Raw genomic sequence first — 13,090 nt, forward strand, 5'->3', positions numbered from 1 at the left:
TAGACATGCATATTTTACATCTGAGAAACACCCTGCAGTATTCATCTCTTCCGCCGGCACAATTCGAGCTTCACACGGCACCTTGTATCTCTTTGAGCCCGTGAAATCCAAATCGATGCAAGATATTCTCCAATAGTTTCAAAATCATCTAAATGTTTCCTTAAAGAGAGGCTCTATACTCATAGTCGACAGTCGCTGCAGATAATTAGTTCACAGATATAAATTTGCTGTTACACAACACTAAGAACAAATCGTTCAAAAAGCGTACTGCTCAGTACTGACAGGTGAGATGTGAATGAAATGTTCTGTACAGCATATTATCAGAGGGTAAAATAGAAAGAGAAAATAGTTTTAGTAATTTTAGATTACTTTATTCAAAATAAATACATAAACAGAGGTATATCCTCTGTAAATTATCAGGATTCATGGTATTCAGTATTTTCAGTGGGGAGAGCTAATGGGAATGTTTGCATATATATACACACATAAATACATACATACACCCATACATATACACACACATTATACTTAAGTCCATAAGTACATTATACTTACACTGAACAGCATACGATGCAAGGAGAACTGCAGTATTGTACGGACAAGGCAGCCTTAAATAAAATAAATTGGAGTTAATTATGCACAGTGCACAGGAGTATGAGACTTGTTTTAATTTACATCTAAGCAAAATCTGTTGTATTTGTATTTCTATTACACTAACCTTCCAGTGAGAATATCTTGCTTGAGCTGCAAAAAGTACTGGTACCTAAAGAATAAAGGAATGGCAAATGAAGAACTTCTGTTAATGTCAATGCATAAACAGGATATAAAAACATTTAAATGCAATGATATTTATTTTTTTATTTAAAAAGTTTTTGATTCTATAGCTTCGGTAAAAAGAAATGCACATCTCCTAAACATTGCTAGGAAATATATAGCATAACCTGGGAATCGGCAATGTCCAAGTTCTTAAGCCATTTGCATTCAAGATTTATAATTAATTCCAGCCTCACATTAACAAAGTACATGGAAAAAATATATCTATTTTTCCCCTTTAAATATTTTAATTCATAGTGACTGTGTTGGGTGGGAGATGAAAGTCTCTAGTCATTTCTAACCGTTCCAGCCATGCAGCATTTTCAGATACACAGAAACCAGAGAGAACTCGAGCTGCTTAAAGCTAAAAATAGAACGAGCAGCTATTTCCAACAAATCTTCACCACTTGCTGAAAATGTGGGACACATCCAATACTCGTTTCACTGCCACCTAGTATTTTAAAGACGATACTTATACTAACTGACAAAACTAAATCTCAAGAATATCTGAAATTCATATGCATGTACATTTTTTAAAAAATGTATATAAAAATGAAGTGGAGTTTTACAAGGGTTTAGTACTCAAGGGTGTGAGAGACTGATCTAGTGCAAATGTTGTGGAAAAAGTGGACAGGTCTGCATTGTTCACCATTTTGGTTTCATAGGGGACGAAGCATCAGCCAGTGTTAACCAGACACGTTATATCAACTGTATACGTCAATCACATGAGAGGAAGAGAGAGAGAGAGCACTGCTTACCTTGTGTACTCTTCCTGCAGTTTATTTGGGTCACTTACAAAAAATTTGACTCTAAAGTTCAAATTATGAGGAGACCCCCCTGCAATTAAATAGGTACATACATAAATACATGCACAGTATGTAAACACAATGTAAACCATTTTTAGATTTTTTGTTTTTTGTTTTTTGTTTTAAATCATCTCACTTACTTTTTAATTGCTTTCTCAATGGTTTGTTTGGATCCAGCCACCTCTGTGAAACACAAATGACAAAAATACTCAGTGAAGCAACCCTGAGGAAATATTGCTCCAATTTCACCGCTAAATAATCTGTATCGTACCAAAAATAATGACCGGAATCATCATAACAAAAATAACAAGCTTCCGCCAAAAGTACAAATAAATGCATGTACCCATCTACATCCGACTCACATGTCACGGGTTTACTTTTTAAGAACAGAAACCCACATAGAGAAAACGAAGAAGAAAAAGATAGCAACTCACAGGACTGTCAGAAGAATCGTCTGCCAGCTGTAATCCAAAATAGTCTCTCTCGGTTAGCTCGAGATGTTTGAAGACTACATCGAGCAGGATCTGTCCTTGATCGTGCTTCTAAAGGACAAACATAAACATGACACAAAATAAATAAATAACAATACTGTACAGTGGAGAGTCAAATTATCAGACTAGTTCATTTGTTATTGCTTTCATTATCTTTGTGCTAGGTCTCCATCAGACACAAGCCAAATGTTTGTTAATTTGATGGCATATAGGTAGTGTTAGTATGTCACGATGAACCATAACTAGACAAGATCTGTTGACCCATCTGATGCTGAAACCCGAAATCAAAGGAGCAGACAGATTCCTGGTCGCAAAAAGCTTTGTGGAAAAATGAACTATTGCCTGACAGTACTGCAAAGACGCGTCTCAAATGAGGAGTTCATTTTTATGATAGCAAATAAAGTCTCCACTTGGTCTCGAGACTGAAAACCTCTTGTGCTGTCACTTATAGCACACTGCAGAAACAAAAGATAAGAAATGGAAGCACAGTGACAAAGAGATGATCATGTTGTCTACAGAGCTGATGAATTAATTGTGACAAAAAGTATTTCTGTGGTAAAGCAGACTTTTTAAGCCGTCCGAGATTTTAAAGAAGCTAAATCTCTCAGACTGTTTGCTCCTATGCCTTCATGCTTGAATAAGATATAAAGAATGCGAGCACTATATTACTACTCCGTTTAAAGGCCGAGCAACAGCATGAACATCAACCCCAGCCAACACCAACATTTGAAGATAGACCCATGCAAATTCACACCGAACCGAGTAGAAAAATCTCATTAAATATACAAATCTTAACCTAAGCAGAAGTCTACGTTTACTGGGAACATTAACACAAATCCTAGCCCAGGCCGATATGTAGGCCTAACCCTAAATTGATCACTATATTTCATTTTACAATTCTACTTTCATCTGTATCCCTAATAAAAAGTTATCATAAGAACCTATACTGTATATCATTTTCAATGTTTTTTTTCATTTTAAACCTCCAAATCTTCAGTTCACAGACAATTAAATAGCCAAACACCTTCACGGTAGTCAGATTCTTTATTCTGATACTTTTACTGAGAAGATATGAGGTTATTTAGCCTTTGCACAAACCGGGAGATCTACTTGAAGATAAAAAAAAGGGTACTTTTGTCATGGAAAATTATCATTTCATTCTTTTAGATCGTGTTAAACAGGAAGTTGACTTGTAGGTGGACAGTTTGTTTCTCAACAAGACTCTTCACATGTAGCCAAACTTGGCATCACTTTTGGCTACGAGTTTTGACATTTACCACAGACACCTGACCTATCAACCACCAATGAAACGTTATAATACAGGACAGTAAAAAAAAAAAATTAAAACAAAAATGCATCTATCTATATAATATATATATATATATATATATATATATATATATATATATATATATATATATATATATATAAATGCTGCCGAGTTAATTTCTGGAAATGATGGTAAACAAAATGTACCTTCTATTAAACCTCCTATGGATTAAAACATAAGCAACATAAAAAGCTGGTTAAAAATTACTCAGGTAGCAAATACTAATTATGATAGTACGAGTATTATGTTCCTTGTAATATACACTCCGTAGTTTTGACATTACTTTGACCCTGGTCCACTAAGAAAGCTTAAACTTTTTTTCCATTGTGGCAGGAAGAGACACCCTGAAAGTTTAGGTGGTTTACAGTTTCATTCTGCACCACAAGCTTGTTGATGAATGTGACAAAAGACAGGTAGAGCTCAGACTGTACACTTAGCAAAGCTCCAGTACTCCTCTTTAAAGAAACCAAGTGGAAGCCACTGATAAGCCATTACAGGGTGCAATGTGCCATTCATGCATGCTAATATATGCTGCTTTAGTCTAGTATGAGACTGTTCCATCTGATGTTACATTTAGATACAGCACAAAGGGTTGTTTTCACCCCCCATTTTAATTGGGTACATGACCATCTATTATGCATTTGAACGCTGGATTTCCAATAGAGAAATGGGACTGTAAAATAAATTGAACTCACTTTAAATAAGACCCATACAGTCTTAGAGGAATAGTTTCCAAAAAGCTCTTGAAAATGAAGAGCAAGACATTTGCTTCTGTTTAGCATAACTTGATATTTTTCACCCTAGCTTAGCATTGGTATTTATTTCTGCTGGAACACAGAACACAGCAGCTGTGCGCATTGTAGTCTTAGATGTCCTGAAACCGAAACCATGTATAAAAGAAATCACCATTTTGATATATATATATATGCATTTGGTTAATTACAAATATAAGTTTCCGAAGTGAACATTCCTGCAGTCTAAATCCTCCAACTTGGTGTTTCCTTTTCTGCAGTAAGATTGCCCACAAGTTATTTTTCAGTGATACTTTCCAAATGTTATTTGTAGCACTGCTGGCCTGAGGTGGTTTCAGAGCTGGAAGCTGGGCACTAAAACTTTGTATAGTACTCTCTCAAATACAGCTGTCTTCTAACTCAAAGTGTCAGGGTAATTTTCAGATGTTGAATTACAAAACCAGCAGCCAGGGCACTTTTTCTGAAAGGAAACTGATTGATTGATTGATTGATTGATTGATTGATTGATTGATTGATTGAGTGTGTGTGTGTGTGTGTGTGTGTGTGTGTGTGTGTGTGTGTGTGTGTGTGTGTGTGTGTGTGTGTGTGTGTGTGTATATATATATATATATATACACATATACACTCACCTAAAGGATTATTAGGAACACCTGTTCAATTTCACATTAATGCAATTATCTAACTAACCAATCACATGGCAGTTGCTTCAATGCATTTAGGGGTGTGGTCCTGGTCAAGACAATCTCCTGAACTCCAAACTGAATGTCTGAATGGGAAAGAAAGGTGATTTAAGCAATTTTGAGCGTGGCATGGTTGTTGGTGCCAGACGGGCCGGTCTGAGTATTTCACAATCTGCTCAGTTACTGGGATTTTCACGCACAACCATTTCTAGGGTTTACAAAGAATGGTGTGAAAAGGGAAAAACATCCAGTATGCGGCAGTCCTGTGGGCGAAAATGCCTTGTTGATGCTAGAGGTCAGAGGAGAATGGGCCGACTGATTCAAGCTGATAGAAGTGCAACTTTGACTGAAATGACCACTCGTTACAACCGAGGTATGCAGCAAAGCATTTGTGAAGCCACAACACGTACAACCTTGAGGCGGATGGGCTACAACAGCAGAAGACCCCACCGGGTACCACTCATCTCCACTACAAATAGGAAAAAGAGGCTACAATTTGCACAAGCTCACCAAAATTGGACAGTTGAAGACTGGAAAAATGTTGCCTGGTCTGATGAGTCTCGATTTCTGTTGAAACATTCAGATGGTAGAGTCAGAATTTGGCGTAAACAGAATGAGAACATGGATCCATCATGCCTTGTTACCACTGTGCAGGCTGGTGGTGGTGGTGTAATGATGTGGGGGATGTTTTCTTGGCACACTTTAGGCCCCTTAGTGCCAATTGGGCATCGTTGAAATGCCACGGCCTACCTGAGCATTGTTTCTGACCATGTCCATCCCTTTATGACCACCATGTACCCATCCTCTGATGGCTACTTCCAGCAGGATAATGCACCATGTCACAAAGGTCGAATCATTTCAAATTGGTTTCTTGAACATGACAATGAGTTCACTGTACTAAACTGGCCCCCACAGTCACCAGATCTCAACCCAATAGAGCATCTTTGGGATGTGGTGGAACGGGAGCTTCGTGCCCTGGATGTGCATCCCACAAATCTCCATCAACTGCAAGATGCTATCCTATCAATATGGGCCAACATTTCTAAAGAATGCTTTCAGCACCTTGTTGAATCAATGCCACGTAGAATTAAGGCAGTTCTGAAGGCGAAAGGGGGTCAAACACAGTATTAGTATGGTGTTCCTAATAATCCTTTAGGTGAGTGTATATATATACACACACACACCGATTAGCCGTAACATTATGACCACTGACAGGTGAAGTGAATAACACTGATAATCTCGCTATTATGGCACCTGTCAGTGGGTGGGATATATTAGGCAGCAAGTGAACATTTTGTCCTCAAAGTTGATGTGTTAGAAGCAGGAAAAATGGGCAGCGTAAGGATCTGAGCGACTTTGACAAGGGCCAAATTGTGATGGCTAGACGACTGGGTCAGAGCATCTCCAAAACTGCAGCTCTTGTGGGGTGTTCCCGGTCTGCAGTGGTCAGTACCTATCAAAAGTGGTCCAAGGAAGGAAAAGCGGTGAACCGGCGACAGGGTCATGGTCAGCCAAGGCTCACTGATGCACGTGGGGAGCGAAGGCTGGCCCGTGTGGTCCGATCCAACAGACGAGCTACTGTAGCTCAAATTGCTGAAAAAGTGAATGCTGGTTCTGATAGAAAGGTGTCAGAACACACAGTGCATCACAGTTTGTTGCGTATAGGGCTGCGTAGCCGCAGACCAGTCAGGGTGCCCATGCTGACCCCTGTCCACTGCCGAAAGCACCTACAATGGGCACGTGAGCATCAGAACTGGACCACGGAGCAATGGAAGAAGGTGGCCTGGTCTGATGAATCACGAGTTCAAGGTGTTGACTTGGCCTCCAAATTCCCCAGATCTCAATCCAATCGAGCATCTGTGGGATGTGCTGGACAAACAAGTCCGATCCATGGAGGCCCCACCTCGCAACTTACAGGACTTAAAGGATCTGCTGCTAACGTCTTGGTGCCAGATACCACAGCACACCTTCAGAGGTCTAGTGGAGTCCATGCCTCAATGGGTCAGGGCTGTTTTGGGACCTACACAACACACACACACACACACACACACACACACACACACACACACACACACACATTCAAAGCTTCAGTACCCCAATGAGGAATGTCACTAGTAAGAATGGAAAAGGTGACCGAGCTGACACTCACCCACATGTTTTTCACAGAAGAGCAGCACTAATAGATTAGACCAATAAAATCAACTAAGTATAGAACTGTGATCAGGAGTAACTATCATTCATGAAATATCCATTACCCTTGAGTATGAAAGTATTCATTTCACAAAGAAATGTTTAACACAGGAAGGAAAAAAATTGAACAAAAAGTGACAATTTTCTATCGGGGAAACCAAATGGTGATCTGGTCCAGATTTTACCCCATGTGTCATGAATTATTTGAACAGCTGTGTCTCTGCCCGAGGGGCATAAATAATTCTGTGCATACATGATAAATGAACACTTCATATACACACGTCAATAACTGTGAACATACATACATATATATATATATATATATACATACATATAAATAAATCTCACAAATGTTTATAGAATCAACCGATTAAAACATTTGAAAGCTTTCCCCTCATCTGACTTCTTTGTCTCAGGTCCTGGGGGGGATTGTGAAAGTGAGACACAGTCACATTCATATCTCCCTTCCTAAAGCATAACAGTAGCAGGGGGAGATGAGGGTCTGTTTGTGAGATCCCAACAAAGACCAGCGACACCTCGTAGCCAATGGTCATGTGCCACCATACAAACCTACGGTAGCTGCTGAGCTTTTGTAGTGGGAGAGGAATAGGGAAAACAAAACTTGCCATAGTTTAAAATATATTCTTTTTAAGTCTGTAATTTAAATGTTCCCAATGTCATCAGCATGGCATTCTCAAGAAATTCTAGATACTACCAAAATATGAAAGACATGAAACAGCTTGTTAGATGAACACGTCTGGTCACAGAAACGATGCGTTCGCATCCGTTTGCCTTAAGTACTGTGATTCCTCAGGGGCTATGCAACCCAACAGCACCTTGATACACAGAACAGATTTCTTTGCTCTGCATACAATTACATAACTAACATTTATAACTTGATTGGATTTAAGAATGTAATTAATTCAAATAATTAGTAGATGGGCAAAACCTTAAAAATTGTGCTTAACCTTTTTATTACCAGAAATAAACTCTGTATTGTGGTTCTCCATTCGAACAAACTAAAACATTAAATAATGGTCGCCTATGGATAGTCAGATGGATTGATGTTATTTATTTATCATTGTTCCTGCTGCATGTAATTGGGGCAGCACACAGAGGGATTCAACCGAATGAAATATCTGCCTGATCACCAGAAAGGAAAAGGCCAGGACAGATGCTGGTTGTGAATCCAATATAAACCATGATGTCAAGTGCATTTAAACACCCCCTAATGCATCAGGGCAATTGACTTTAATCAACTCAAAGTAGTATACTTACACAAAGCGTTGATCAACCGCTTTATTTTGCCAAAGCATAACTAAATGGAAGTTTCTTAGTTTTGCAAACGTGTAAATCCACACAGATTGTATTTATTTATTTAGGTTCACTTCTTATAGCGGCTTTCCAGGAAAAGGAAGTCAAATCATGATTGACCTCAAACTGCACATTGACCATATGGTGTAATTGAAGGAAATGTTACATCAGTTAAATAACTAGCTTAATATTTTGCCAGGCATCCCCAGGTCTCGACTCGGTTCAATCAGCTGGAATCTTTAGTTTTCTTTTGTAGAACCAGTGTCCCAAAAAACTCAAACATATCACTGATGAATCATTTACTGAATCACTTGTGCGAGATCAACTGTATTACAACTGTGTCCTATTTTAAGCGGGGATCTTTTTTTTTATTCTGTACTACAATTACCTTTAAAAGATGCACTTAATGCAGAAAATTAGCCCAATGCCAAAATGATCATGAGGATTCTGAACTTGATAAGCAAACTACTATCTGGTTTGTGTACTACAAGAAATCCTGTGCAAGTATGTACTTGAGTTATATGGCAGCCCCAGGAGACTGTTTTACACTGGAATGTCAGGCATTTAACTGTGAAAAGACCTTAGCCTATCTGAATTGTCAAGCTATAAATGTCAAAATCCGTACCTAAAAATAACATGATTCTTATAACTTGGCCACTTCAGATTGATTTTGATTTAGAGTTTAAATCCCCTAAACATTTCTGGCACCCTCTGGTATAAAAAAATAACTCCAGTTTCTGTCATTAACTGAAATCAATAAAGTTCATCAATATGTTGTTACTGTTGACAGAAACTTTCTTGGAACCGAAGCCATGAGTGCCTTTGCAAAAAACTAATTTTAACACTGACCTAAAACCCAGGAATATGTTTGCACTCTCCTGCCCAATTTGAGTATTCATTTTTTATTTTATTTTTTTGTAATTGTGCAACCCATTTTGTGTCTGACAATGTCAGTGACTAATTTGACATGTGAATGGCATGAGAAACTGCATGTGATTCACAGCACGATATTTAAAAAGCTTTCTTCTCCAGAGCAACATTTGTTCCTCTTTTTCTTTAACAAAAGTAATGGTAGCAATTAAAAGGCACAAGTTTATAAGGAGACAATGAAGGTATGCAACAGAGATCCATATTTTAAAATAAAAAATAGTTTTGTGAAACATGGTGGAGTTTGAAGGTAATTGTGGAGGTCAACAAGAAGCTTTGAAAATACTCCTGTCGGTATTTTGATGAATCAGCATCAAGATACTATTTCTGAAATGGATTCCAGGCAACACTCATACTATCAGGAACAAATCTGAAATGTGTAGTAGCAACATTTCAGAGCCAGTAAATTATTGTATACATAGACAGAAAAGTACAATAGACCACTATATAATTGGGTATATATGGTCATAACTAGAAACAATATCTCCACTGGGGCAAGGTAGCAGTACAACTGAACAGAAGCTATGCATCAGCTGATAAGTGCAAGATATTTTATTCCAGTCCTTCATTTACACTAGCATTATCTAAGCCTTTATTAGTGCAGGTCAGATTATATATAGTGATAAATTTAGCGACACCCCTATAGACATTAGATCTGGCCACTGGCTTCACAGTCCTGGGAAATGTGTATGCTGGACAAATGTCACACAAATTGAAAGGAATTCATATTGATTGCAAGGGCTGGATCTTTTGAATTATTCCTTGAATAGTGGCAGGGATCTTAAAAAAAAATACTGATGAATGAGTCCTGTACAAAGTATAAGAAAAACTCCCCCCGATAATCTGCAAGGCCAGTAGCCAGTGTTGCGACTGCTCTGACCACTGGTTAAAAGACCTCGTTGAATTATTCATTCCAGTAATCTAATTAAAACACATTTTGTGGATTACAATGCTTTCAATGAGCCCAGAAGTAAGTTCTCCAATCTCTTGGGATGAGCGCAACCCTCATAATAATACAGGAAGTGGTCAAGTGGTTGAGGTGATACTTACGTTAACCTTGAAAGCCTGAACAGTGTTATCCAGCAGAAGTACATTACAGACCACCTGTGTGTGCTGCCTGTCTCGTGCCAGCTCCGATGCTCGAACATTGTAGGTTCTGCCAGCAGGAATTCGAAAGCGTGCGGTCATTACTGTCCACACAAGGTCTGCAGAGAAACAAATGATGAACATGAGATCAAAGAATGTCTTTAGTTATATATGGTTATCAGCTACAATCTCAAAAGCTGGCGAACAGAATACAAATGTACGATACAGGGAGGCTTTTTTTTTTTTTTTTTTGTCTTAACCTCACCACCCCCCACCCTCGTTACACAGAATGGCTACCTAGGATGCATTAGCAAAATCACATGAGGTCGAGCCCCATTCATTTAAAGGTGTTGAATCCATACATACAGTTTTCATGCAGCTCAAAGCTATCTGCTTCTAATCATTAGAGAGCACTGCAGAAGAAAAACTGCACAGAAAATCAACATGTACAAAGAAGCACTCACACACACACACACACACACACACACACACACACACAAGTGTTATTAGAATAGATACGAAAACTAATCATAACTAGAAGGGAGCTGAGTCAGAAGGCACAACTGTATTTCCATCTTAATTATAGTGGTATGCACCTGAACACGAATGTCAGATTTCTAGTGGGAAAGTATCATTTTATTTGGTTTCATGTGTTTTATTGGTGTTCGCTGCCTACAGAAAACACATCTCCTTGAACTATATTCCTAGTTCACAGCTTCTAATGCAATTGAGTTAAACAGCAATGAGACTTATTTAGTAGCATAAAAGCGTTAGTGATACACGATAGATTACTTCAATTAATACGAAGGTAAGATTCAGTGTAATATGAAGAATGCCAGAGAAATGAAAGTGCTGAAGATTCAATAATTTAAATTACTGAAACTTGAACTCAATTAAGGTTTCCTAAACCGCATATTTGACAAGTGTGTCCCCTTCACCGTGATTTAATGTTCTTTTCTATACCTGCACCTATTTTTCCTAACACCAATACAATTTTGGGTGAATAATTAGAAATATCTATGTAAATACAAGTCATTCTTTTCTTAAACAAATATGGCATTTATGTGCTTTCATTTGTTTCCAGTGTATTTTGTATAGAACACGTGTGTAGTCAATAACTTGGCAGGCCACTATGGTTTAAGTTTACCTGAGATTAAAGTGATCACTAAACCCCAACTAAATTTCAATTTTTTTAAATAACCAATCTGAAATAAGATAATTTTTAAATCCATACACAAAGACACATACAGTCAGGTCCATAAATATTTGGACAGTGACACAATTGTCATTTTGTGTCTGTACGCCACCACAATGGATTTGAAAGGAAACAATCAATATGTGCTTTAAGTGTAGACTCTTCTTTAATTTGAGGGTAGTTACATCCAAATTGGGTGAACGGTGTAGGAATTAAACCCATTTTTATATGTGGTCCCCCCAATTTTAGGGGCTCAAAAGTATTTGGACAAAGTAACATAATCATGAATTAAATTGAGTTTCAATACTTGGTTGCAAATCCTTTGCAGTCAATGACTGCCTGAAGTCTGAAACCCATAGACATCAGCAGATGCTGGGTTTCTTCCCTGGTGATGCTCTGCCAGGCCTGCACTGCAGCTGTCTTTAGTCCCTGCTTGTTCTTGGGGTGTTTTGCTCGACATTCTCAACAGGATGGAAAGAAAATGTTTTATAACCGAATTTGTCAGAGGCCAGTAAGGTATGTGGCAAAGCTGCTTTCAGTACCAGTGCAGTGTTTTTGATCTCTTGCGTGGGTAATGCTGACACTGAAAACAGCCTATTATTCAAAGTTTTCCTTTAAGGAATTGGTTCTATACTTAGGGAAAACTGTAAAACAATAACACTTTGAAAAGTAAAAATAAAATAAAATAAGGGAATTTAACACTGGACTATCCACGATCTAGCAACAAGGACATAGATCCACACAGACAGCAGTATATTTCCAAATTGAAGCAATCAAATATAATTTGGACTAGATTAAACACATATGTTGTTTGCACTTGCCTGCAAGCACATATATTAAAAATGTAATGAAACTATTTCAAAATAACCTCGTATCTCTCTTAAAACTACACATGCACAAAGAGTATAAAACCAAACTACAGTGTACAGTGTAGAAACTGTCCCATAGAACTGTTGTGTCTTTCTTCCTTCGTTATTTCCAGTAAACAGACAGCAGAGAAACCATGCACCTGTTCAATGGACTCTTAAGATGTTACAGTAAATAAATCATTGAGCCCAGCTTTCAGCATTTGACCAAACTACTGACCAGCAGACATGCGTGACATTTGCTTAAGAGTTTTTTTAAATACTAAAAAATTCCTGAGGCACATCCACACACAGTAATTAAGTCTGCACGGGGACCAGTATGCAACAAGACAAGCAGACTGACATGTTTTCATTTTGTATTTGTTTTTAATCACTTATATATAGAACATGCAATGCCAAGCCATTTGCTGCTTTACACACTTTGAGAGGAAGAATACAACTAATTGAAAAAAATACTACTAGGAGGAAATCTGGGGAAACCCAGGCACACTTCTTAAACTGCCCAAACTCAACAACACGTGTCCACTGGCAGGGAGCCCCGTGGGGAATGGAGGCCATATTATAGACTATATTTGAACCAGCAAATGTGCACTCCAAGTATAGGCCTTCACCAGTTAAACCACTCAAAACAGCACCAACA

General features: G+C 38.1%; 1 protein-coding gene across 2 annotated transcripts in view; it reads right to left on the reverse strand.

The window, feature by feature from the left end:
- Positions 1–13,090, reverse strand: part of LOC136711236 (tyrosine-protein phosphatase non-receptor type 4) — a 60,001-nt gene that overhangs the window by 24,693 nt on the left and 22,218 nt on the right. For both annotated transcript variants that reach the window (XM_066687340.1, XM_066687339.1), the window contains exons 2-7: positions 10,354–10,508; positions 2,054–2,161; positions 1,760–1,802; positions 1,572–1,650; positions 719–763; positions 556–608 (exon numbers count right to left, since the gene is read on the reverse strand). In XM_066687340.1, coding sequence (XP_066543437.1) covers positions 556–608; positions 719–763; positions 1,572–1,650; positions 1,760–1,802; positions 2,054–2,161; positions 10,354–10,491 — 466 coding nt within the window. In that variant the 5' untranslated portion in view covers positions 10,492–10,508. The remainder of the gene's footprint in view (positions 1–555; positions 609–718; positions 764–1,571; positions 1,651–1,759; positions 1,803–2,053; positions 2,162–10,353; positions 10,509–13,090) is intronic.

This window comes from Amia ocellicauda, chromosome 16 (assembly GCF_036373705.1).
Source record: "Amia ocellicauda isolate fAmiCal2 chromosome 16, fAmiCal2.hap1, whole genome shotgun sequence".
Lineage (NCBI taxonomy): Eukaryota > Metazoa > Chordata > Actinopteri > Amiiformes > Amiidae > Amia > Amia ocellicauda.